This window comes from Lepidochelys olivacea, assembly GCF_965140295.1.
Source record: "Lepidochelys olivacea isolate rLepOli2 genome assembly, chromosome: 1".
Classification (NCBI taxonomy): Eukaryota; Metazoa; Chordata; order Testudines; family Cheloniidae; genus Lepidochelys; species Lepidochelys olivacea.
The window spans coordinates 201,942,686-201,970,668 of record NC_140411.1 but is presented as its reverse complement, the minus strand read 5'-3'; the positions used below and the strand labels follow the sequence as shown (position 1 = coordinate 201,970,668).

At 41.3% G+C, this 27,983-nt stretch overlaps 1 protein-coding gene across 4 annotated transcripts; it reads left to right on the top strand.

Moving 5' to 3' along the window:
• Positions 1-544: 544 nt before the first annotated feature.
• Positions 545-27,466, top strand: CCDC181 (coiled-coil domain containing 181). 4 transcript variants are annotated; one of them, XM_084615987.1, is made up of 6 exons: positions 545-646; positions 7,120-7,286; positions 21,792-22,733; positions 24,780-24,926; positions 25,559-25,713; positions 27,018-27,466. In XM_084615987.1, exons 2-6 carry the CDS (start codon positions 7,143-7,145, stop codon positions 27,178-27,180), a joined length of 1,551 nt encoding a protein of 516 aa, XP_084472113.1. In that variant the 5' UTR covers positions 545-646; positions 7,120-7,142; the 3' UTR covers positions 27,181-27,466. The 4 variants fall into 4 exon arrangements, with proteins under 4 accessions (XP_084472113.1, XP_084472112.1, XP_084472114.1 ...); XM_084615986.1 differs by lacking the exon at positions 545-646 and adding an exon at positions 769-908; XM_084615988.1 differs by lacking the exon at positions 545-646 and adding an exon at positions 990-1,164.
• Positions 27,467-27,983: the final 517 nt, after the last annotated feature.

The following is a 27,983-nucleotide window of genomic DNA, read 5'->3' as shown; positions in this document are numbered from 1 at the left end:
GGGAGATGACTTGCTGCTTCTCTTCCCCTCCCCCCCCTTTGAAAAAGTAATTTTCTGTGCCCCCCGGTTGTAGAGAGGCTTGACCTGAGAACAGCTCAGGAACCTGGGGGGGAGGGGGGATCCCATTGTTTATTATACTTTAAATCTCATGATTTCTGAGCCCTGACTCTTGATTTGAACAGGGGCTCTGGGCTAGGCTAGGCCCTGTCTACAAACGGGCCAGGGGGCTGGGATGCTCGTGAGCTTGGGCCTGGAGGCAAAGGCCTCAAGCGCCGCATATAGCGTGTGGTGTGGTGTGAGGCGGCAGCCTGGGGCTGCGAGTCTGGCTGGACGCGGGGTTTCCCTAGGAAAGTGGGCATGGATGTTGGAACACGGGCAGTGGGTGCACCCCGTGCTAGCTCTAGGGCTAACACACCTGCTCTGGGTGGCCTTGGCCACCATGCAAGATGGCGGCACTCCAGCCTCGACCCAGCTTAGGCGTGATCTAGATGGAAACTCCATGGAAACCATGGAAACCGGGACACGCAGAATTCTCGTCTATTTTCTCACGAGACTTCAGCCCGCCCGCTCTTTGTTGCTGAGGCAACGGAACAGAGAGAGAAGTTTGGCCCTTTTGACCCGCCGTCTTCAGCGCTGGGCTCTAGGGGTGAGTGAGGGAAACTGCGGCTGGTCGCTGCTACCATGGCAACGCGAGTCGCCGCGGGCTCCCGGCACCGTGCGCAGGCGAGAGAGGGGCCGAGGGGAGGGGAGGGGGCGGGGCGCAGGGTGTGGCGCCCGAGGCACGGGGCGGTGATGAGGCGGGTGCCGGAGCCGGAGCTGGAGCCGGGCGCAGAACCCTGGAGTCCTGGCTCCTATTGCGCGGAGCAGAGCCGCCCCCCGAGCTCCCTGGAGCCGGCCAGACCCGAGAGGTGAGATCGGGGAACCTGCCGCCTCCGGCCCCTGCGAGCTGCTGCTGGGCCCCGCGCGCGGGCGCCCTGGCGATGCAGGGCGGCTTCGCTCCAGGCCCGCGCCGCGACCCGGCCGCGCGGTCCAGCCCTTGGGATGGGCCCTTGCGCTGGCCCCTAATGCGCTTAGCCGCGGGGCAGAACTAGGCGGCTTATCTCCGACGCGGGGGAGGTGGTGACTGGCTCCTTTGCAGCGTGAACATTCATACGGTGGAGAAAGGTACGGTGGACAGCCCCGCGGGGGCTCCCAGCACAGGGCTGGAGTCTGCTGGAGGTGACTGAGGTCCCTGCTTGGCTTTGCATTGCTACTCATGCGCTGGGCAAGCCCCTGTCAGCCCTCCGTGCCTCAGTTTCCCCACATAGGTAAAATGGAGTTAGTAGTATTACTCTACTTCGCAGGGGGGATACTTGCTCTTAATTTGTTAATGAATTTGTTGCACGTTGCAATAGCTTGGGAGGAAGGTGTTATAAACATAGTGTCCTGTGATTTTATTTCTAGGAGCTAGAAAAAAATGTCTGAGAGGCAGACTGGAAATGTTCTGTCCAGAGCATTACAGATTTTACAACTGCTTTGTATTAATGAGGCAAATAAGTTAGCAAAGTCTACCAAAGGGTTAGTCTCATGAACTTAATGCAAAATTATGGTAATGATTAGTCTTCCCTCTACACCCTTTTGTTCATACAGAGTAATTTTTTTGTTAAGACCATAACTTTTTTGTTTTGTGTACTCTCTGTGCAATGTGATAGAGTTTAGGTCGTGCCTAGAACTTTGCAACTTTATAAATGTTGAATTTCTTTCTTTTTGTGCATGTCAAGTCCCTGCCATGATTTTATTTTTATTTCTTAATTGGATTACGGTGTTAAGCAGTATACAGACGTATAACAAAGACAGCCAGTAATCTGAAGACCTTACCATCTAAAGCCTCGTCTATTCACAAAACTTTTGCCAGTATGTCTATATTGGTGAGAAGAATAAGTTATACTGGCAAAAGCACGCTTTTGCTTCTATAGCTGAGTCATAAAAAAAATCACACCTGTAACAGGCATAACTAAGCCAGCAAAACTTTTAAATATAGACCTGGCCTAAGTGGAGAGCTTTTACAGCTGAATATGGTGGTCTGTGTGTAACTTTTTTGTTGTTTTAATGATTATTATCCAACAAAATAAAAACAGTTTTATTTACTTTACTATGCTGATTGAGGATTACAGTACAATAGAGACAGAGAAGTCTCACTAGATAATCCAGTTCACTCCTGTGCAAGGACAAGGTGCTAGCTAACTGCACTTGAGGGAGAGATCCTTAGCTGGTGTAAGTCCGCCTAACTCTAGTGAAAGTCAGTGGAGCTATGCCGATTTACATCACGTGATGGAGAAGAATAGAACATATTGAATGAGTAGTGCACTGTTTTTATTTGTTTTGTTTCTTAATTTCTCAAGCAGTTTTTGTCCAAGTATAATAAAGCACCATACGTAATTTGGGACTGCTTAGCTCTCAGAGTTCCTTCCCATCCTGTCTCTGATATCCTAGTTCTACTAACCCATGCTCTTTTCATGTGTACCAGCTAGTTTACAAAGTACTTCTATCCTATGTTGGGGTCCATAACTCATGAATATGCAATTTGTAATAAGATGTTAACATGAAATATTGGGTTAGAAGTTTAATGGTAAACCCAGGATGGGCAGGGATGGTGTCCCTAACCTCTGTTTGCCAGAAGCTGGCAATAAGGGAATGGATCACTTAATGATGACCTGTTCTGTTCATTCCCCCTGGGGCACTGGCATTGGCAACTGTCAGAAGACAGGATATTGGGCTAGATGGACCTTTGGTCTGATCCAGTATAGCTGTTCTTCAATATGAGACTATGACTAAGAATGAACTTATAGTTGAATATTATTACTTTGGTTGTACTTACCTAGTAAATGTAAAATTACCCAGAATAAAATATATAGTAGTAAAGCAGTATTTCTGATTATTAGGAATAGAAAGTTGAACTTAATAATGAATTAGTGAAGTCTATTAAGTATATAATCAAAATTTGTGTGATAATATTCCAATATTTAAAGCAGAAATAGATAAATTCCTTTTTGGAAAAATTTTTGAGTAAACAATGAATATTGAACTCCAGAATTAAAACTTTAAGAAAGCTGCACCAACATATCACAGAATGCGAAAGGACTATTATAACTATATATAACTTTATGAGAAGAAAAAACAACACAGTTACTAAAAAGACTTTAAATTGATTCTGTTGATGAGTCAATGACTTGAGAAAGGACTGAAAGATAGACTTTTGCCAGACCACAAAGCCCTCTCCTGGGCAAACACAAATAGGGCAGCTCTTCCTGAACTGTCATTGAAAAGACAGATTTCCAGCAATGTGATCAGCACGTTGCTCCCCCCAAATTTGCAACTATTCAGCGGGAAGGTGAACTATCAGATCTGACCATTTTTGGATAGGAATCCCCTGCATCCATATATTTCAATGGGAAACAATACCTATAAAATAATTGGACCTATGCCAGCCAAGGGTAGCTGTAACTGTACCAGCAAGGGTACCATCTGCCTACCAAAGATCAATGCTCCTACTATAAAGAATCTGCCTGGTCCCATGAACTGTTGTCACTTCTAGCTGAAGTGAGTCACCTTAGGGTAAGTCTAACATTTCATCTCCTGAGAGAGAGGTACTCTTTTTAATTGAGTCTTTCATGGATAACATCCTTGAGGAATATTCGGTCCCAGGCATACATTTCTACCAGAAACCAACCTTAGGAAGGAGGTTGCCTTCCTAAAGAAACAGACATCACAAAAATCCATCTTGCTCAAGAGCTATCAGTCTCCACACTGAATGGTGAGATAAAACAATCCTGCTTCAGTATAGAGACTGGGGTAATCACTGTTTTCCCATCAGCAAACCCATAGGTGAACTCTGAAGAAAGACCAGAAGTTCCTTGGGGAAAGAACTATGTTGCTTTCCTATATAATCAACCAATTGGATCAAATTCCGGTGTTGCATAATTCCAGGTTTAAAACTTCCATTGGAATATTGCCAAACTATTCTGTTCCAATAACTGAAAGACAGATTGTGAATGAATCCAAAGAACAAGAAGCTTACTGCGGTCAGCATAATAGAAACCTAAATTCCTTTCCATGCTAACAACCAAAAACTAGGTTCTTAGAATTGTGAGAGATAAGCTTTGCTATAGCACCTAAAGCACTGTTTTAACTAGCACTGTATTAATGCACAGATACGGTTGTATTCTTATTCTTTTAAGGCTGATTTAATCATTGCCCATGCTTATTAAAAATATGTTGGCTACTCTTTAAAGATGTTAACAAGGTGAAATTACAAGCATTTGGTTATATGCTTTAAACTCAGCCTTTGCTGTGTTGTTGTACCTTTTGGCGTTAGCGTTACTAGTCTGCTGCCTCTTATTCCAGTTTGAACTGCTTTAAAGGCTTAACTACTTAAACCCCTACTCTGACTGCCTTTATGTCTATTTCCCTTTCATGCCTATTTTGCCAAACTAACAGGCACTGCTCTTGCCTGTGTCTGTGTGAGTGAGCAAGTGACAGGTAATTTCTGTTTCACCCTCCAGCTTCAAAATCTGCTGTTCATGCTGCTGTGTGTGCAGAGAGAGAGAGAGAATAACTTTTCATACTCTCCATTTCATTTAAACTGTAGTGTAGTCTGGACAAACTGTAGTTTGTCTATACTTATCCTGTTAAAAAATGGCCCTGTCAGAATTCATTCTAAAATTATGAAAACCTACTAATTGCTGGTTTCAGAGTAGCAGCCGTGTTAGTCTGTATTTGCAAAAAGAAAAGGAGGACTTGTGGCACCTTAGAGACTAACCAATTTATTAGAGCATAAGCTTTCGTGAGCTACAGCTCACTTCCTCAGATGCATATCGTGGAAACTGCAGCAGGCTTTATATATACACAGAGAATATGAAACAATACCTATTCCCACCCCACTGTCCTGCTGGTAATAGCTTATCTAAATTGCTGTCTTCGTTTTAGTTTGAGAGAAACCTCAGACTGTGAATGAAATTTCTTTGTCTAACTGAAGCTCTGAGAGCAAGTTGAATTTTGATATTCCTTTTGTGTCTTAAATTTCCAGCATTCACTCTAGACTTAAACATTTTCACAAAACATCCTCTTCCTCTAGATAAATTAACTGGGACTGCATTGTTGCATCCAACATTGCCTCTTAAAGACACCTTACTTCACCATTCTTGACTTAAGTCTTAACTTTACACTGCTGCATTTCATGGTAACTATACCTTTCATGCCTTTCATCATCTCCTAATTAACTCAGCTTAATCCTTATGCTATTGTAACTATTCTGTTTTGCTATTTAAATGTTTTGTGAAAATTGTAACTAATTATGCATGTGCGTACACTAAATATTAATCTTGTGCTTACAGTGGTCATATCATTTGAAGTTATTCTTTTGACTCTCCCAGTCAGTTTTAAAAGCATTTTCCTGAGAGTATTCAAAAGAAGTTACTACTTGGCTTTACTAAAGCTTGTTTAGTTTAAAATGCTAAAATTGTATTGCCTTGTTTTATTCAATTCCTAATTCAGTTTAAAGATTGTGATATAGCTCAAGTATGTTAGTTCATAGAAACCTGGTGGTGTGAAGTGGATTTGTCTGCATTTATTTTGTGATTCAGTTGCCTCACTCAAATCTGTATGTACCCATAAAGTATTGTTTCTTTAATATGATTTTGAGTTATATTAAGGATTTGTAGTGCTGCCTTTTTCAGTCATGCTATACTCTTTTAGTTGATTTTTCAAAGTGGTATTGTATCCTAAATGACTAATGGAATGACACAGCTGTTTAATTGTGGTTATTTGTTCAACTTATACTTGCTTTGTGGTATTGATGCTTTGATTTTTTTATGTAGTTCTAGAATGTATACTCTATTTTAATATGGTTTCTTTTGTGTAGTTAACATATTGTATCACTCATTTATTTACTTTTTATGTAATCCTTACCTGCTCATTATTTTTGAATAGTAGTAATTTCTTTTATTTTTACTTCCATTACTAATTTTAATAAAAACTTTTCATTTATTTTAAAGTTGTTTCTTTGGTTGGTTGGCATTTTTTAATGCATGAGAAAAGAGTTCTTGGTGGTAGAATGTGGGACAAATTAATAGCTATCAATAACTCTATTTTTGGCTTTTGTATTCCCTGAACTACTCAGATGAGAAACAATTAGTTAATAATTCCATCCAATTGTGTCTCTCGATTATCAATTTTGATAGTTTGGTAATCAATTTTAAAATTACCTCATGCTCAACTCTTTGAAAGACATGTTTTTACCCCCACACCTAAATCCTGTTTAAGCTGGAAATGGAGGCATTTTTAAATACATATTTTAAATGGGAACCAGTTATTTAGAGTTTGATTCTACAACTGCTTTGGATTTAGGACTCTCACTGGCTCCAGTCAAGTGTCTGATGCATCAGGTTCTTCTTGTTTTGAATACTCTGCTCTATGGGAAGCTATGAAAGGTCTCTTCTAGGACATTGTGCGCCCCAGTTTGTTGCTGTGTTGGCTTTAACCTGTGAGAATTGTTTCAGTACCTTCTTTGAATGAACTAGTGGTGCCTATGCTGGTAACATGTTAAGGGAATAAATATATTGCCACTGCCACAGGCAGGATTGCCCTCCCCGGTATGTATTGTTATAATAAATGAAACCTCTCCACTGCTGTTTTTATAGCTATTGAGAGAGAGAACAACAGATAAAAACTGGAATGGAAGCAGTAGGAGAGATGTTATCTGGTACCAGCACTGTAGGTATACATGCAAAATTGGCCTAATGGCTAAAGAATAGGGACTAGAAGTTAGGAGATCATGGGTTCTTTCCTACCTCTGCCAATGACGTTCTTTAAGACTGTGGATGAGTCAGCTTACTTCTCAGTGCCTCAGATCCCCATTTTACAGGTGGGAATGAAAATATCTCCCTACTTCACGGGTTGAAAGGCTAAATCCATTCACAATGGAAACCCCATTGGGAGCCTCTCTTGTAAGGTGCTGTAGAAATACAGTAGCTAGGTGGTGGTATTGTCCACCACTTTACCTATATGCCACAGGTATCAACAGTATATTGTTGTGTGTCAATAAAAATCTTATGAAAATAAGGATATTTTCCCCTCTTGTAGCATTGCTGTAACACAAAGCCAAAATGAGTGACAAGAAAGACACTAATGACTTAAGAGAGGCTGGTGATTCAACAGAAAGTGCAGAATATGAGGATGATTTTGAAAAGGATCTTGAGTGGTTTATTAATGAAGAAAAAGAAGATGACGACGACCCTGGGGAAACAGAGGTATTTGATTAGGAAAATGCTAATTATTTTACAATAGACTTGCAGATTTTTAACAACTTGAACCCCACATACGATCAATGCAAAGTTTGATTTGAAATATGTATGTAATTGTAAACATGCTGATAGTTAACTAGGAAAAGGGTATTCAGGATTCTAGTTGAAAGAGATGCGGTGTACATGGCTTTTCCAGTTACTCAGAGCATTCTGGTCTTTAAAATAGAAAAGCCAATATTCCCTATAGGGACAAAGAGAATGTGCTTGGATCAAAAGTACTTCTTCCATTTCCTAGCTGGTGGTCTTGAAGCATTTGTGCAACTCCCATTATGAATTTTTTATGTTGCCTCATACCACTTTGCTACTCAAACTTTGGTTCATTCCAAATTACATGAAGATGAGAATATGGAGGGATGCAGTGAGAGAGGAATTAGTGCCAAAATGGAAGCTGATTATGAAATTCATTATTTGATAGCCTGCCTGAGATAGGCTATGTTTGGTACTGCCCTCCTACCACTCTTGTTATTATTCTCTCCTTCCTGGCCTCTGTTGAGTGGAGGGACTGAAAGACCCTCCCCAATGGGATGCTAACAACAGAAATGAGCGCCATATCCTCCAGTTCAAGTGTAAAACCACATGGGATAGAACTCCCAAGTCCTACTCTTGCTCGGCCTTTTGGAGACCACAACTTTCACATCATCACCTCTGGAGGCATGCAATCAGTTCTAATAGAAGGCTGAGCTCATAAGAGTAGGGCCTTTTTCCTGTAGCTTGCATCTCATCTGTGTGGTATATTTTATCTATGTGACTGTTTTCTGTGTACTGCACCTTTGAATCTCTAAGGATGGCTATTTTGTATTCAGTTCAATGCAGACTGTAATAGGTGGGGGAGACTGTGCTCTCTCATAGCGACTTTACTTTTGTTCTTTCTTTTTTTTGTTTAAGTTAACAGATCAGACTGAGAGCAAATGTTTGCTTTTTGTGTATGGAAAACGGGTTTGCGTTGCCCTCCTCTTGGCCCTTTGTAGCATAGCTACATAGCATATACTATGTTTTAGGTCTGTAATCGAGTGACTCAATTGATTCAATCTCCCTGGTCACTCGATTACAGGCCTAAAAGTGGCAATACTACAACAAAAAAAACTTCAAAAACAGACTCCACCGAGAGACTGCTGAATTGGAATTAATTTGCAAACTGGACACCATTAAGTTAGGCTTGAATAAAGACTGGGCGTGGATGGGTCATTACACTAAGTAAAACTATTTCCCCATGCTTATTTTTTCCCTCTACTGTTACTCACACCTTCTTGTCAACTGTTGGAAATGGGCCATCCTGATTATCACTACAAAAGGTGGGGTTTTTTTTGTTTTTTTTCCCCTCCTGCTGATAATAGCTCACCTTAACTGATCACTCTCATTATAGTGCATGCATCCTATGAAGTGGGCTTTAGCCCACGAAAGCTTATACTCAAATAAATTTGTTAGTGTCTAAGGTACCACAAGTACTCCTCGTTCTTTTTGCTGATACAGACTAACATGGCTACCACTCTGAAACCTGGCACAAACTGGTCTCTGGCGCAATTTGCTACTTTTCTGTTCCTGAACTTGCTTAAGCAATCTGAGCATGCTCAGTAACATCTGCTGAAGCCTCTGCCCTTACTCTGCTCTCACTTGGAATCATGATGTGTGCTGTCTTCTGTTCATACAGACTAAAAAGGTGCAGAGGGGGCACACTGGAGAGGAGGAATAGGCTGAATTTGTGCAGGAGAGAAAACTGTATACACAGGGGGGTAAAACAGACAGAATATGGGGCAGAGAGTCAAAATCAGGGATGGGGTAGAAGTGGGGTTAAGAAAGGAGTAGAGGCACTGCCAAACAGTGGCAAAGGGGAAAAACACCAAAATAGCAAGGGGCAGAGAGGATGAAAGTTACCCCAAATGGGGTGAGCAATCTGTTGTGTTTGCAGAATTAGGATATAGTTGGCAGATGGGCTTCTCCACCCATATCCCCAGCAGGACAGCACATCTCATCTGCTTCTCAGGGCCAGCCAGAAAGGATAAGGAGTGGGGTGGGGGTGGCAGGGGCTCCTGGGAAGGGATAGTAGAGAGGTCCCTTGCGACCTGAAGCTCCTGACCATGACACAGAAGTTCCAAAAATACCTAAAGTAACATTTACAGTAACTGGTTTTCAAATATCAGTAATGTGACATTTTTCCCCTTTTTTTAATTATTAATTATTGCATGAACATGGCAAAAATCTGTTTTGTTTGTGCTACAGAGTAACAGGTATGTCTACACTGCCCATGTTACAGTGCGGCTGCAGCAGAGCTGTGACATGGGCAGTGTAGTCACACTTTATCGCAAGCTGAGAGCTCTGCAAGCGATAAAAAAAAAATAACTACCCCAAACGAGGGGTGGTAGCTTTATAGCCGGGAGCACAGCTGTCTATACTGGTGCTTTTCCGCGCTAAAACTTTTGTCTCTGAGGGGTGTGTTTTTTCCACAACCCTGAATGACTAAAGTTTTGGCGCTGAAAGTAGCAGTGTAGATACAGCCTAAATATAAGAATCTTGAATAGAAGTGTTTGATCAGCTCTGCTAGAAGTAGAATGCTTGAGACCTGCTTCCAGCTGAATGGTCCACTATTGGCGCAATACTGCACAATAATAGAGGTCTTTAAAACTCCCTGGACACACATTTACATGATACCCGTTGTAGTAGGTCCTGTCAGAACTAGGCATTTTCTGAAGTCCTTAAATACATATTTACATAATCCATACTTTAAGCAGTCCTGGAATACTTATTTACACAATCGAGTGTGATCTCTCAAAAAAGCAATTGCAATCAATTGTCTACTCTCCCACAGTTCTGAGAGAGGTTTGCCTCTTTTTAAATAGAAAAGTGTAAGTTTTCCCAAGGACAAAAATGTAGTCCTCAGTGGAGTTTGTAGCCTGCTCAGCACAAAGTTTAGAGGGAATGTTGGCCACAGTCTCGTCGCTGACAGGATCTCACCCCACCCCCCCACTCCCCTTCCCGTTTGGAAAAGCAGCAAAGGAGTTTGTTATGCAGAACAGCAGGAACTTATGAAGATGTTTGAATTTTACTTAAGATCACGTAAGAGATGAATAAGGCATTCAGAGTACCTTTTCATTAGACTCTACCAGGACTTATGGAGGTGAGCTTCTGTATGGTACCAGTAGTGTTAGAGGGGATAGTTATCTACGTAGCACTTTGTCTTCAAAGTGGGGTATAGACATTAACTATATGGTGTTGGTTTATTTCTATATAGCTGTGTTTTCCCTCTGACCCCCTTTCTACTCATATTGGTTCTGATGTGTACCATGCAACAGAGAAGCAAGCCATCAGTCAGCCAGCCCTTTCCCAATCATCTTCCTCCTCCCTTCTGTCCTACCTCCACTTCCTTTCCTCTTTTCTCCTGTTTTGTCAAACTGCAATCCTGTTGATTTAAAAATGTCTTAAAACTCATGCATCTTGTTTTTAATTAAAAACTTAAGCCACATTTTTCTATAAGTGGTACATATACAGAGAAATATGATTCCAGAGGTCCCTCATTTGTGTAAATAAGATCACAACCCTAGAAGTCATGTGCTCTGTGCAGAAACAGAGAAACAATTGAATGTTATTATCTGGGATTATTTCTCCATTCAATTGAACATGTCACACATAATATGTATGCAAGGTTTGATTGTTATGCCATTAACATTCAGACATTCAGAATTATGGTTACCACACCAGCCTTAAAGATACCAATAAAATAACGTATATGTCCTATATTTTTTAAAAATTCTTCACTTGTATTACAAAATGCCTTTTGATAAATTTCAACTGAAGTAATTAAAAAAAATCCAAGTTAATTAGTTCCCCAGTTTGTTTGTTTTGCTTTTTACATTTCTCTTAGTTTGAAACATAAGGATGATTAGTCTGGTTCACTTTTGTTTGTACTATCATCCACGTCCAGTGAACTTTAGCTTCTAGATTTTGGGCACCACCACATTACTGCAATGTTTGGGTTGCAGCCACTGCAGGGGATTTTTTCTCCTGTAAACTACTTAAAGTAGAAGAAGAAACTTCAGCTTTAGTCAGTCTTTTTTATTTTCTTCTCTTGATGAGGTAGTTGTACCAGCCTCATCTTCATATCCTGATGAGTTTAAATCCTTTTGTGAATTGCTGAAGAGCATTGCTGACTCCGTTCAAATTCCATTAGAGGAATTACAGAGGACTCATGACAAATGGGTACTAGAAACTGTTACCGCCTTTCATAAAATACTAATTCACACTTTTATCTCCTACAGTCCATCTCCTTGTCCATTTTTAGGAACCCCTCTACTGAGAGGTTTCTTCTACAAGACATAGAATTTCTCTGTTACAGTTGGGGATAGTAGAAACAGTATCCCCTCAACACAGAGGAGGAGAGGCTTTTATTCCAGATACGTCCTTATTTCACAGGAGGATGAAGACCCGTTTTAGATCTCAGACAGCTAACCACTTCAGTTTGTCATTTAAGAATCAGAATGATCAGCTTAGTCTCAATAATTCCATTGCTAGTTCAAGGAGATTGTTCTCGAACTCAAAGATGCTTATTTTCACCTAGATGAAAGCACACAAGAGGATCCTAAGATTTATCATCAATCCAGATTGCTACCAACACAGAGTGCTTCCGTTTGGCCTATCAACAGCACCAGAGTATTCATGAAGATGTTAGTAGTAATATCTGTGTCAAAAAGGGATAAGTCTAGTCGTATCTAGATGACTGGCTAGTCGAAGGGAGATCTTATTGAAAAGCTCAAGAGTCAGTGCCCAGTCCTCTTCATCTCTTCCAAAATATGGGGTTCAGAATAAGAACAATGCAAAGTACAGAGTTTGTAGGAGTGAGATTGGACTCTAGGGTAGTCAAAGCTCATTGGCCTTGTGAGAGGTTTCAGACCATGTCCATCGAATAAATTGACTGCAGACAAGTCATTGAATAACCGTAGGATATTGTAGCTGTCTGCAAGGTCACATTGCATTATGTACCTACATAACACCACATGACAAACTCCATCTTTGTTGTTTGTATCTTTGTTTGGATGGGAAGCCCATCTAGATGGGCCCCTAGTGCAAAGAACCTGGATTCCACAAGAATCTTGGTTTACATCAACATACTTGAACTCAGAGCAGTTTACAATGTATGCAATCAATTTCTGCCAATTATTCCAAATCAGTCCATTTAAATTATGTTAGACAACACAGCAGCAGTATATTACATAAGCAAACAGGGAGAAGGATATTCTTCCCTCCTGTGAAAAGAAGTAATAAGACTCATGCCATCAGATCACTCTGTCAGCAGTTCACTTACTGGGTGTACAAAACACTAGCAGGTAATCTCAGCAGGCATTTTTTCAGGGATCATGAGTGACTGCTTTTTGACTAGGCGGTACAAGCCGTCTTTAGCTGTGAGGTCAGCCAGCAGTAAATCTGTTTGTAATGGACACAAACAAGAAATGTCAGAAGTTCTGTGCAAGAAAAGGACAGAGTCCAGGTTCTCGGATGGATTGCCTTTCAATTTCAGTGGTGAGAAACCCTAATAAACACATTCCTGCCAATTCCTTGTCTTCCAAGGGTACTGAGAACAATCAAAGCAAAAGTTATTTTGGTAGCTTTGAGATGGCCATGATTATCTTGGCTTTCAGAGCTGCTTCATTTTTCCATCCGTCCTGTGATTTGTCTGCCTCTAACATCCTACAGCCAGTATGTCCTTTGGCCTGTGCTGCTTCCAGCAGCTCCTGTTAGCCTGGAGCAGCAAACCGCGGCCACTGGGAGCCGCGATAGGCCGAACCTGCGGACGTGGCAGGTAAACGGCCCGGCCCGCCAGAGGCTTTCCCTGCACAAGCAGGGGAACAAGTTTGGGAACCGCTGCTCTAGACAAAGGAACAGTTGGCCTTCCTGATCCATCCACCCTTCACCTGGCAGTTTGGTATTTAGATAGATGTCTGAGTTACAGAGATCACGTTCGTCTGAAGTCCAAGTAATCCTAATCAGTAGTAGGAAATGTTCTACAAGAAAATCTTATGATGCACAGTGGAAGAGATTTGTATCTGACTGATGTCAACTCTTACCCTTTTAATCTAGTATATCAGAGATTTTTGGATTACATTAGATTGTTAAAAACCTGGGATATTTCACTCAGTTCTCTTAGGGTGCATCTAGTGGCCATTAGTGCATTCCATCCATCTATAGACAATTCTACTGTATTTTTTTTTCACCTTAACACATCTAGATGACTGAAAGGCTAGGGAGAGTATTTCCTCCAGTGTTTAAACGTATGCTTATGTGGGACCTCAACCTAGTTTTGTCAGTCTTAATGAGACCACACTTCCTTGCTTTATCGGCGGTTTGGGAGTCACCTGTAGTGGAATACACATAGGGACAAGCACTCAAGAAACAAAAGTTACTTATCTTACAGTAAATGTCATTCTTTGAGGCGTGTTGTCCCTATGTGTATTCCAGTACCCACCCTCCTTTCTGTCTGCTTCAGATAACTTTTAAACTATGTGGATTCATGGTAGAGAAGGAACTAGAATGTTGGTTGATCCTGCACTGCCCTATATATCACTGGTACTGGGCACTAGGATAGGTAGGGCACATACATGGGTCAGACAGGCACTGCTAGTAAGATTTGTCTGATGTCAGAGACATGGAGCACGTGCATTAACAGTAGAATATAGATTCATAGATATTAAGGTCAGAAGGGACCATTATGATCCTCTAGTCTGACCTCCTGTACAATGCAGGCCACAGAATCTCATCCACCCACTCCTGCGATAAACCTCTCACCTATGTCTGAGCTACTGAAGTCCTCAAATCGTGGATTAAAGACTTCAAGGAGCAGAGAATCCTCCAGCAGGTGACCCGTGCCCCATGCTAAAGAGGAAGGCGAAAAACCTCCAGGGCCTCTTCCAATCTGCCCTGGAGGAAAATTCCTTCCCGCCCCCAAATATGGCAATCAGCTGAACCCTGAGCATATGGGCAAGATTCACCAGCCAGATACCCAGGAAAGAATTCTCTGTAGTAATTCAGATCCTATCCCATCACAGGTCATTGGGCCTATTTACTATGAATATTTAAAGATCAATTAATTGCCAAAATCATGTTATCCCATCATACCTTCTTCTCCATAAACTTACCGAGTTTAATCTTAAAGCCAGATATGTCTTTTGTCCCCACTGCTTCCCTTGGAAGGCTATTTCAAAACTTCACTCCTCTGATGGTTAGAAACCTTTGTCTAATTTCAAGTCTAAACTTCCCGATGACCAGTTTATATCCATTTGTTCTTGTGTCCACATTGGTACTGAGCTTAAATAATTCCTCTCCCTCTCTGGTATTTATCCCTCTGATATATTTATAGAGCGCATTCATATCTCCCCTCAACCTTCTTTTAGTTAGGCTAAACAAGCCAAACTCCTTGAGTCTCCTTTCATAAGACAGGTTTTCCATTCCTCGGATCATCCTAGTAGCCCTTCTCTGTACCTGTTCCAGTTTGAATTCATCCTTCTTAAACATGGGAGACCAGAACTGCACACAATATTCCAGGTGACGTCTCACCAGTGCCTTGTATAACGGTACTAAAACCTCCTTATCTCTACTGGAAATACCTCACCTGATGCATCCCAAGACTGCATTAGCTTTTTTCACGGCCGAATCACATTGGCGGCTCATAGTCATCCTATGATTAACCAATACTCCAAGGTCCTTCTCCTCCTTCGTTACTTCTAATTGATGCGTCCCCAGCTTATAATTAAAATTCTTGTTATTAATCCCTAAATGCATAACCTTACACTTCTCACTATTAAATTTCATCCTATTACTATAGTTTACAAGGTCATCCAGATCCTCCTGTATGATATCCTGGTCTCTCTCTAAATTGGCAATACCTCCCAGCTTTGTATCATCCACAGACTTTATTAGCACACTCCCACTTTTTGTGCCAAGATCAGTAATAAAAGGAGTGGTCCCAAAACCCATCCCTGAGGAACCCTACTGGTAACCTCCCTCCAGCATGACATAGGGACAATGCATCTCGAAGAATTCCAGGTACTGTGAGATATAGGAATCCAAAAAGGCTTAGAGAAATCTGCAGAAATGGGACATGTCAATAAACCTGGAGCTCAAAAAAGCATTTGTGTTCAAATCCTCAAATATTTCTCCTTACAACTAGGACTTTTCAGACAAAATGAGCTATTTTTAACAAATATACATGGGGGTCAAAAAATGAGAGCTGCTTGCAACTTTAAAAGCTGAGCCATGAACATGGTTTAAAAGTACTGATAAATCATTTTTCTTGATAACCATGAATGCATGTACAAAGTATTTTGTATTCCTTTATATTTAATCCTGTGCATTAGATCTTGACAGATACATCCAGTAAACGGAGTTTTATCTCTTTCCATTTTTATGCTCCATAGTGACAAAAATGAACTTTTGAACACTACTAACACCTATATTTTAATGACTCACTTCTGAGCGCTGTCCTGTTTAAGCATGGTTGAAAAATTGTGCCTTGGTCACATACTTCATATACCAAGTCTGAAGCTGATACTGGATTTTTTTTTATGGATTTTATGAGGGAGCAAAAATCAAGCGTCATGAAAACTGAGTTATAACCTTATTATGTGATCATGTACTAAAAGATCCTCTTCTGATGAATATTTGCAGAGGCTGGAAGGGGGCAGTGTGCTGTGAGAGAAGCAAAGCCCTGATTAGGGGGTGGGGCTTCTCTGATTGGCGGCTTGTTAAGGCAACAAAGGAGCCAGAGGCACAGGAGCCAGCCAACAGAGCCAAAAACAGTGGAGTCTGAGTGGGAGTTCAGTGAGAGGGGGCAAGCTCCTGTTACTAAGGGACTAAGAGTGAGTTCTTGTGTTCTTGGGTGTGTCTGTGTGCATGTGTGTGTTCTCCAAATTGCGGAGGCTGGTAGGGGATAGTGTGCTGTGAGAGACTCTGATTAGGGGGTGGGGCTTCCCTGATAGAGGGCCTCTAAAGACAGTGAATGGGTCAGCCAGTGGCACAGGAGCCAGCACAACCAGCTGAAAACAGGGGAGTTTATAAGGGAAGTTTGTGTAAGTGGGTGTGTGGTATTTGGTTTTTTCTGTTCCTTGACAGAACCTTGGGAGGGAAGGCTATGACAAATACAGAGGCAGCAGTGGTAGTGACCCAAGGAATGGAAGAGACAATGAAGATGACCGGATGCTATGGGAGTATCTTATTCTAGAGCAGGTACCCAAAAAGAGCTTTGTTTGTATGAAGTGCTGCCTAATAGAGCTGATGGAAGAGAAGATCTGAGGTTTGGAGATGCAAGTGGAAACTATGGTTGAATTTCAAGAGGGGTTTCGAGCAGATGATTGCGGGAAGGCACGAGGCTTAAAGGAAAAGTCAAGAGTCACAGATGCAAGATGAAGTGGTAGACTGGGTATGGAAAGTGGTTAGTGGAACCATGTGACTATGAGAACTAGGTAGAGGAGAAGGCTAGTGAGGGAGAAATAGAGCTCAGGAACAGGTTTGCTGAGTTGGAAAATGAAGAAGGGGCACAGCAGGCAGTAACAAGGTGGGAGGGCAAGGAAGAAAAGATTGGCTAGTTCTGTAAGAAGAGGGGAAGAGTCAGTGGAGATAGCCTGAGTTCAGCGCCCCGGGAGGATACAGGAGGACTTGCAGAAGATTGCAAGGGAGAACAAAAGACAAGAGGACTTGCTGCCAGAAGGAATAGGAGGAGGGCCAAAGATTCACTCCAACACGAGGAAGAGGCAGGTCTATGTGACTGGTGACTCCCTACTAAGAAGAACCGACAGGCATGTTGCCAGAGCTGATCCAGAGAACAGAGGGGTGTGCTGTCCGCTGGGAGCAAAGATAATGGATGTGGACTTGAGGCTGAAAAGGATCCTAATAGGAGCAGGAACGAATCCACTGATTTGTCCTTCATGCGGGAACAGCTAATCTTGCTAGATTCTTTCTGGAATGCATTAAGGGAGACTATGCCAGGCTGGGGAAGACGCTTAAAGAAATAGAGGGTCAGGTGATCTTCAGTGGGATTCTTACTGTTCATAGAGGATGAGAATGAAGATGAGACAAGATTATGATGATCAACTGATGGCTCAGGAAGTGGTGGAAGGCTTTGGGATGTTTGACCACTGGGAGGCATTCATGAACAGAGGGCTGTTCTTATGGGATGGACTCCATCCGAGTAGGGAGAGAAGTAGACTTCTGGGATGGAGGTTAGCACAACTGATTGAAAGAGCTTTAAACGAGGAACTTGAGGAAGACACTTATGTAATCTCCATGCCTGATTCTAATGACCAGGAGGAAAATCAAGGAAGAGAACACATCAGTGGAGAAAGGAACAGCAGTGGGTAGGATAATAGACATTAAGAGGAGAGAGAGTTGTTGTTAGTGCTGTGGCGTGTTGCTGTTCTCGGAGCTCCAGTGTCAGCTGCACTAGCAGACGGTGCAGCATGTTAATTCAGCAGACCTCAGTGTTGTTCATAAGAGAGACCACAGGCTCGGTTCAGTGGCAAAGGCCCTTGGACAGGCTTATTGTCAACAAAGCATGGCACCAGCGCCCCATAGGAGCTACAGGTACACTAACACATGTATGCCCATGACAAGGTACCCCCTCAGTCAGTACACCAGGATGCTGTCCCCTTGGTGATTACAAAGTTGCCCCTCCTATGACTTCTCCTTTTATACATTAATACAAACATGTTACGTATTATACTCCAGACATTGTTAGTTGCCACCCTTATCCTTGTTCCTGCTAGTTTGAATAAAACATTCTTATCCATTGTCCTGTCCATCACATCTTTATCTTATGAGGGGTCAATGTGTTCTTGTACTATTTCTTTGGGATGCGTTTAGGTAGTTTTTTGAGAGATCTGTGTTTTTTATACCATTCTCTCCAGTCAGGAATGTGCTTACTTGGTGTTAGCTGATACCTAGTGTGTTGTTTTGCCAAGGCCAGGCCTACTCTGGTTCACAGCCTTTGGCTCACACTGCTAGTTATACCTACGGCTCCAGCAAGGCGTACAGTAGTGTCAGTACCAATGAAGCCAACAGTCAGGCAGGCAATACTGGCAGTAGAATGACTACCCAATTGGGTGAGGAATCTGGGCAAAGCCAAGCAGAAACAACTAAGATATTTGTATACCAGTGCAAGGAGCCTGGGTAACAAAATGGAGGAATTAGAACTACTGGTGAAGGAAGTGAAACCAGATATTATAGGGATAACAAACATAGTGGAATAGTAATCATGACTGGAGTCCAGGTATTGAAGGGTATGTGTTGTTCAGGAAAGACAGAAGTAAAGGTGGTGGAGTAGCATTGTATATTAATGATGAGGTAGACTGTAAAGAAATTAGAAATGATGGAATGGATAAAACAGTCTGTGTCAATATCACTTTCGGGAAGAAAACTACCAGAGGTTCCCCTGGGATAGTGCTTCGGGTATGCTATGGACCCCCGGGATCTGATTTAGATATGGATAGAGACCTCTTTAATGTTTTTAATTAAACAAAGACTACCGGCAATTGTGTTATTAGGGGAGACTTTAGCTTTCCAGATATAGATTTGGAGGACAAGTGCTACTAATAACAGTAGGGCCCAGAATTTTCTGCATGTGATAGCCGACGTGTTTCTTCACCAAATAGTTAGTGAACCGAAAAGAGGTGAGGCCATTTTAGATTTGCTGTTGGTGAGTAGTGAGGACCTCATAGAAGATCTGATTGTAGGAGGCAGCCTTGGTTCAAGTGATCATGAGCTAATTCAGTTTGAACAAAAATAGATCTGCAACTAGGGTCCTTGATTTCAGAAGGGCAAACCTTAAAAAATTAAGGGAATTAGTTAGGGAAGTGGACTGGACTGAAGAACTCAAGGAACTGAATGCGGAGGACACTTGGAATTATTTAAGTCAAAGTTGCAAAAACTGTCTGAAGCCTGTATCCCAAGTAAGGGGAAAAAATTTGTAGGGAAGGGTTACAGACCAAGCTGGATGAGCAAACATCTCAAACAGGTGGTTAAGAGAAAACAGAGAGCCTACAAGCAATGGAAGATGGGATGGATCAGCAAGGAAAGCTACCTCTTGAAGGTCAGAAAGTGCAGGGAAAAAGTGAGAACTACCAAAAGCCAAGCAGAGTTGTACCTTGCGAAGGAGATTAAAATTAATAGTAAAAGGTTCTATAGCCATATAAACAAAAAGAAAGAAAACAAATAGTGGGAACACTAAACACTGAGGATGGGGTGGAGATTAAAGATAATCTAGGCATAGCCCAACACCTAAACAAATACTTTACCCTTATTAAAAACTAAGGCAATGAGAAGATTAGATACAATGGCAGGGTGGCTAATGAGGATACGGAATTAGAAATTACCACACCCAAGGTGAAAGTCAAACTTGAACAATCTAATGGGACTAAATCGGGGGGGCATCCAAGAATATTAAAGGAACTGGCAAATGAAATTGCAAGGATTTTAATCTATCTATGAATTTAAGACTGGATAATTGCTGCCATAGTACCTATTTTTAAGAAAGGAAAAAAGTGACCTAGTAAACTACAGGCCTGTTAGTTTGACCTCAGTTGTATGAAAGGTCTTTGAACAAATGTTGAAAGAGAAAATAAAGGATATAGAGGTAAACAGTAATTGGGATAAAATACAACATGTTTTTACAAAAGGTAGATTGTGCCAGACCAACCTGATCTCCTTTGAGAAGATACCTGTTTTTTAGACAAAGGAAATGCAGTAGATCTGATCTATCTAGATTTCAGCAAGGCATTTGATACAGTTCCAAATGGGAAAGTTAGTTAAATTGGAGAAGATGGGGATTAATATGAGAATTGAAAGGTGGATAAGGAACTGGCTAACAGGGAGACTACAATGGGGATCTTACTGAAAGGTGAACTGTCAGGCTGGAGCGGGGAGGTTACTAGTGGAGCTCCTCAAGGATTGGTCTTGGGACCTATCTTCTTTAACATTTTTATTAATGACCTTGACACTAAAAGTGGGAGTGTGCTAATAAAATTTGAGGAAGTCACAATGTTGGGAGGTATTGCCAATATTGAGGAGGACCAGAATATCATGCAAGAAGATCTGGATGACCTTGTAAACTGGAGTAATAAAAATGGGATGAAATTTAATAGTGCAGAATGCAAGGTCATATACTTAGGGACTAACAAGAATTTTTGCTATAATGGGGGGACTTATCAGTTGGAGGCAACAGAGGAGAAAGAGCTGGGTATATTGGTTGATCACAGGATGATATGAGCCGCCAATGTGGTGTGTGTGTGTGTGTGTGTGTGTGTGTGTGTGTGTGAAAAGCTAATGCAGTCCTAGGATGCATCAGGCAAGGTATTTCCAGGAAGTGTTAGTACCATTATACAATGCACTGGTGAGACTGCATTTGGCATACTGTGTGCAATTCTGGTCTCCCACATTTAAGAAAGATGATTTCAAACTGGAACAGGTTTAGAAAAGGGCTACTAGGCTGATCAGAAGAGTAACATACCTTATGAGATGTTATAACGTACCTTGGCTTGTTTAGCCTAACCAAAAGAAGGCTGAGGGGAGATATGATTGCTCTGTATAAATACATCAGAGGGATAAATACAAGAGAGGGAGAGGAGTTATTTAAGTTAAGCACAAATATTGATACAAGAACAAATGTATATGAACTGGCCATCAATAAGTTTAGGCTTGAAATTAGACAGATTTCTAACCATCAGAGGAGTGACGTTCTGGAACAGCTTTCCAAGGGAAGTAGTGAGGGCAACAAACCTAACGTTTATCTAGACTGAACTTGATAAGTTTATGGAGGGGATGGTATGATGAGAATGCCTACAATGGCATGTAACCGATGTGTGACTGCTAGCAACAAATATCTCCAACCACCGGTTATGGGACACTACTGGGGGAGAGCTCTGAGTTACTACAGAGAATTATTTCCCAGGTATTTGGCTGTTGGGTCTTGCCCACATGCTCAGGGTCTAACTGATTGCCATATTTGGGGGCAGGAAAATTTTTTCTTCGGGGTCAGGTTGGCAGACACTCTGGGGGTTTTTCACCTTTCTCTGCAGGATAGGGTACGAGTCACTTGCAGGCTTCATGTACTGTAAATGGTGGATTCTCTGTAACTTGAAACCTTTATCATGAAGTGAGGACTTCAGTAACTCATCCAGAGGTTATTGGTATGTTACAGGAGTGGGTGTAGTCTGCAATGTTCAGGAGGTCAGACTAGACGATGATGATGGTCCCTTCTGGCCTTAAAGTCTGAGTAATATGCTCAAAGGGGCATATTCAGTTCTTTGCCATGGGAGCTTAAACTGTAAATTTCCTGATTTCTGTGGTTTTAGAGTCCCAACCTCAATGATATATTATGCATGTATAAACTACCCAGTGTTAGTTTTTAACTTATTAGAGAGGTTATTTCTTATACAATTTAAAAAGGAGGACTCACTTTCTTTTTAAAACCCTGATCAGAATGAAGAGGATGTAGAGGCAAATATTGACGAAGACAATGAGGAAAGAGAAGAATGTGTAGATCCGCTTCCTCAGCCTGATGCAGATCTAGAGGAGAGTCCACCAAATGAAGAAAAACCTGTATCCGTACCCGAAGTTAAACCATTGGATCATACATCTGATACTGACAGTGAAAGCTCCATCCAGGAGTCCAAGCTGGAAAACCAGCAGGAACTGGATGAGGAAGATGATGAAGAAATAAAGCGCTATATTTTGGAAAAGATCGAAGAAGCCAACAAGCTGCTGGAGAACCAAGAACCTCTGGATGAGAACAGAGAAAGGAAACTAAAATTCAAAGATAAATTGGTAGATCTGGAAGTTCCCCCTCTAGAAGATACGGAAGCTTATAAAAATGATCCTGAAAGTGAAGAGGCTGTTTCAAGTAGGCTGTCTCAGCTGCATATTTCTAATGAGGCAGGACTGGAAAGCATGTCTTTTTCACTTAATGGTGGCAAGGATGAAGAACACAAGGATGGCAAGATCCTAGTAGAGAAAGATGGGAAGTTTGAACTCTTGAGTTTACGTGATATTGAAAGCCATGGCTTTTTGCCCCCGATAAGTGTTTCTTTCACTGACATTGAAGCTCAACCTATTTCTCCTAAGTTTTCCCATTCCATTATTTTTGACACTCCCAGTCTAAGAAAGGAAGAGCCTTTAGTGCAGCAAGGGGTAAATGCTTTCTTTCCCATTGGAGAAGAGTTTGTCTGTTTCCCTAAGCCTCCACCTAACCCTAAGTATCGCCCAAACTCAGCTATCAACATTGCAAGTGGGGGAATGGGAAGAACTCCCCGCAGGGTGCAGTCTGCAAATGTTCCTTTGAGAAGCTCCACCTACGGTCTTTCACCCAAACAAAAAGAGATGCAAAAACAGATGCAACAAAGGAAAGAGAAACTAAGGAAAGAGGTGAGAGTACAAAGGAAATAACCAGAACATAGTGATCACCAGACCTTCTGTGTTTCTTAAACTTAATGGGAAATATTGCTTCTCAAAAGCCATTCAGTTGATCATTTCTTCCATTTCCCCAACAATATAATAATACTTTGCACTTATAAACCAAATCCACAAAAAACCCTCTTTCATTAAAAACTAGTTAAGGCAACGCTCATGCATGGAAAGCAAGGAAACGTCCATTTAATATATCCATAAACATGCCTACCCCCATCACATTCACCATTTTCACTGACACTCTTCCTTTCTGTTCATAAGTCCCATACATCTCCATGTACAGTAACTGAGTACACACACATGCCCCACACGCCATCACATTTCAATCCAAAACCTTAACTCTGACCTCTGTGACATTGTTAGAATCTGTATGCTGAATAAGTATGTGAGATATGGTTTTCCCATGGGGACCTGTTTGGGAGTTAAAGGTTTGCATTGAAGTGTGATTGTAAGGAATGTGGTGTGTGTAGTGTGTTGATGGATATGTTGGCAGTATATGGAACTTATTTAAAGAGCGGCAGAGTCTGTTGGTGAATGTAGTGTGTGGGGGTGAAAGTATGCGAAAGAAGGCTACTGTAACTGGACATTTCCTTGCTTTTAAAGGTTTGTGTGGGTGAGTGTTGCCCTCAAGCAACCTCAAAGGTTTCCTTTGTGGGAATTACTTGCGTTTTTTATGTAGGGGTTCAATGGAAAACAACTCAAGTACTCAACTCTCAACGCTGTTCTGTAGGACAGCAATTTCAAACAAGACATAGGGCTTGTCTACGCTGGAAATGTTGCCATGCCATTGCTGCAGCAGCGCTTCACTGAAGGCACTCACTGCCTACACTGATGGGAGGTCTTCTCCTATCACCATAATTAATCCACCTCCCCAAGAGGCGGGAGCTAATTCTCCTGTCGACCTAGTGTTGTCTACGCTGGGGGTTAGGTCGGTTTAACTGCATCTTTCGGGGGAGGTAGATTTTTTTTTTTCACACCCCTGAGTGATGTAGTTCTACTGATCAAATTCCATTGTGTAGAACGGGCCTTAGACAGACCTATTTTAGAAGGCTAGGTCAGTGCCTTTATTTTATAATCATGTACTAAAGAGAAGAAACTGTACTAGGATTCCTCTTGGCTCTCAGGAAAATAATATGTAGTAGGAAAAGTAAGTTTCTGAAAGATTAAATGTGTAGCAGAGACCTCAAAAATGTGTAACAATTGTCAGTTTTTGAAGACAATTGCTAAAAGATTTCAGGGAAAAAGATATTTGGATTTCAAAGGAGTGGTATTTTGGTATTTTGAATTTGATGGGTGCATAGCTTTTGTGCCAAAGAGGAACAAAATTTCATGAGACAGAATTTCTGAATAGTGTGGTTTATTGGAATGCTTGGCAATGACCAAAATATCCTCAAACATTCACAGACCTCTCAAAGACTATTTTCTACTTTTTAAAAAAAGCAATCCACCATGTTAGCTTCAGAGAAGTGTTAAGCTATCAGTGTCTCCATGATTAAATGACATTCTCCTCAACCCCAATGCATGGTCACTCCAGAAACCTCTATTATAGGCTAATGCCTGCAGTCACAAATACTGTTAATTTTTAGTGTCTGTCTAGGCAGGAGAAAATTTGTAACGAATTTTGAAAACAGGTCAGTGAAACTTATTTTAAACCACTTAGAGCCGTAGGATAGATCTGGTTTAAAGTGTCCTCACCCACTTCTACTGAATCTCCAGTGATTTGAGACAAAGCATGGAAGGCTTCTGGAAATTGAGGTTGTAATAATAATGGTTAGAATGAAAGCCTCCAAATATAACCTTAATCATAGAAGTGCTCAAGGCCAGTTTTCTCCTCAAGATAGTATTGACTTGATGTGTCCGTTGATTATTCCCATTTCTCTCAGTATGTTTTAGGGCAAGTAATTCAGACTATTTGTGGTGTTTGCTCTGATGCTGAACCCCTTTGCATGTGTCAGACTAACACCTTTCTTGTAAGATATTACTCAATCCTTAATTTCACACAAGGAAGCAGCACAAAAAAAACAACAGGAAGAAGAAAAGAAGAGAGAGAATGACATGGTCTTTAGAGCTTGGTTGCAGAAGAAAAAAGAACAAGTGCAGGAAGAGAAGCGAATTCAGCGTGCAAAGGAACTAGAAGGCTCAAATAGTAGAGTAAGTTAAGACCTCTCCATCCCATACGTGTTAAGTGTGCTGTAGGTATTCAGAAAAATTGAAATTTACACCTATTTTGCTCAGCTCAGCATTATAAAAATGAACATAGCAAGGAATATTCCATGTTTGCCACACTGTTTTCTCTTAAAAGTGCTAGAACTGCTCATACATTGGAATTTTCCAGTTTTAACAGGATGAACTTGAATCATGCAACAAGCTGTGCTCATGTGACCTTTATGGTCCTAGGATCACTTATGAGAAATGTTACTATATTGCATTTTAATATGATGATGATTTAGCTTTGCCCTATGGTGAATCACAACCAGGAACTAATGTTTGTGAAGTGTCTCCATTAGCATTTATTTACAGTTGTGTTAGCAAGCAATTTACACGCGTTACAACACAGCCAAAAACTCTAGTCTTAGAACCAGGGCTTTGTGTCTCAGGTTCTAAAATGGGGGCAATAATACTTAGTAAGGTTATGAGGCTAAATTCAGCATTGTTTATAAAGTATGTTTCATAACCTGGGATGGAAGATGCTAGAGAAGTTCAAAGTAGTACTGTTATATTAATTTCAAAGACAAACAGCATATTTAATTGTGTGTGTATGTATGTGCGTGCGCTTTATATAGCAGGAGAACAGAGATCCAGAGGAAGCTTTTAGGTTATGGCTTAAAAAAAAGCACCAAGATCAAATGAAAGAAAAACAAATGGAAATCCTTAAACGCCAGGAAGAGTGCCTGTACTTCCTTCCAAGAACAGAGGAATGTGACAGAGCCTTTAAACAGTAAGTCTATGGCTCTTATTTTCTACGGAGCAAGGAAATCTGAATGTTGTGTCTTTCAGCAACTTAAATTATAAAATTTATTTTATAATGCAACTTTATTTGTTAAGCATCTGTTATGAAAGCTGCATTTCAAAATGTTTGAAAGGGAAACAACATATTTTGAATGAAGTGAATTATAGTGGCTGGGAAAGAAGTTAAGAGGAGGTTTTCAGCAAAGATTTGATAACTAGCCTCCCCTTTGTTCCTATGGGTGTAAGAGCCTTCTTCTGTGTTGTTCTAACATCTGGTACAGCCTCACTCTTTCTGCCTCATTGATGCTCACTCTTCTTCCAAATTTCTCCTTTAAAACCTCTCAATTTCTTTTTCCCTGTCATTATTTAATGCAAGTATTTTGGGGTGCTGTTTGTATGAAAAATCTACAAAATAAGGCTGCTTTATACTATAGCTTATAGCTAAGGTTCACAACCCAGTGCTGAGTGACTTTCACCTAGTAAAGAAAGTCCAGCTAATGTTTAAAGCAATTAAAATATCTAGATCTGATGCTGGCTGAAAATCCCTTTACTATTTTAGCTTCTCTAAACCAGAAAGCAAGATGTTGTGAAAAACATAGCTTACTGTCTAATTTTTAACCTTTGTAAAGTATGTGGGGGACATTCTTCCTCAGAATTGAAGGCAGAACTGGCCTATCAGATGTGCCATCCTTTGATCACAGAAATGGAGTCCTTTACATTCTTCAGACGATGAAAACTATATCCCTTTTAAGCCCTGATGTTTTGGGAGGCCTGCAGTCTGAATATCCACAGATGCCTAGGGCCAGTCCTGACTAGAGTCTGGTGAACTCACTTTCAGTTCCTCTGACCCTCCTCCCAACTGTATTGTACTCCTCCAATTGAAGCTTTCAGCCAGTGCCCTCCCCAGCCCCCTCCCAACATCATCAATTCCTGCTGGTTCCCAGCCTGCTGATCAAGGTGCGACCCCATAGTAGGAAGTTGTATTGGGAACATAGGCTGTAGATCAGTAAAGGTTTCTGGAAACGGGACTGCATTTGCTTCAGGCAAAGGTCCCACTCTTCCTTCTCACTGCTGACACTCTTGTAGATCTGTCCCACTAGTTTCCCCGATATGCTTTGACCCTAGAAAACAATTAATTCCTGGATGTAGCCAAGTGATGCAGTGGCTTTAGTTAACTCTCCCCATTAAGAGAACAGTTGTCTGCTTTGAATACAGCCAGAAGTGATGGCCAGTGAGTGGTCAAAAGCTTTTTTTAATCACTATCAGTGCTTCCAAACTTGTTTTTCTCCACAGATGGCTAAAAAGAAAGAGACAGGAAAAGCGAGCAGAGGAACTGGCTGCCAAAGAGCGATCGAGGCAACTTAGGCTAGAAGCCAGAAGAGCAAAACAAATCCAGAATATCCTCTGCACCATTTCTGAACCTAAATCCTTCCGCTTCACAGACCATTACAGCTGAAGGTTTGATGTGTCTCGAATATTAGTGTCAGCTGACATACCTATTATGGCTAGAGCTGCAGTTCTTGACAGCCAGTGCCCTTTTATGGTATTTGAAAATCTTTAAATAATGGTTTAAAAATTTTCTCTTAACTGACAATACATTTACTACTTACCATTTATTTATTTATTTATTTATTTAGAATTTGAAATGACAAACCTGATTCTGTTGTGTGTATGACTCAGCAGTGCTCTCAATCCCACTGAGCCAAAGTGAGAATAAATATCCATATAGCTGTGGCAAGTTTGCTTTGCTTTAGTTGTTTGGTATGTTCATGCAGGGGACAGTGTACCCTATATTTATCTTCGAAGAGACCACAATGGACAAAGTGACATCTCACAGTAGAGTCACTATTTCATTCTTCTGTTTCTGGGCTAACTCATATAGCTCAGATTACATTCTGAGCTATATCTTCTTAATGAACCCTTCCAAATTGTACTTACTGACAAGAAGTAAAGGATGAGTCCTTTCCTTGCCACCCATCCTGGTAAAGGGCGGGGAGAACATTCTATGTCAGGGCTCGTTAATTTGAGAGTTTTGCAAGGGTGCTTTAATTTGTTCCATGGCTGGTTGTGCAAGAGGTTCAGACTACATTGATCAGTGTTCCTTCTCTTCTACCTTTAGAATCTATTAATCTAATTCCGGGGTGGCCAGCCTGAGAAGGGGCCAGAATTTACCAATGTACATTGCCAAAGAGCCACAGTAATATGTCAGCAGCCCCTCATCAGCTCCCACCCTGCTCCCAGGATCTCCTGCCTACTGGC

Excerpts from the sequence above, each read along its gene's own strand:
- CCDC181 (XM_084615987.1), top strand. The coding sequence starts at position 7,143 with ATGAGTGACAAGAAAGACACTAATGACTTAAGAGAGGCTGGTGATTCA. Across the intron at positions 22,734-24,779 it reads AAGAGAAACTAAGGAAAGAG|GAAGCAGCACAAAAAAAACA; the intron begins GTGAGAGTACAA and ends ATTTCACACAAG. Across the intron at positions 25,714-27,017 it reads TGTGACAGAGCCTTTAAACA|ATGGCTAAAAAGAAAGAGAC; the intron begins GTAAGTCTATGG and ends TTTTCTCCACAG.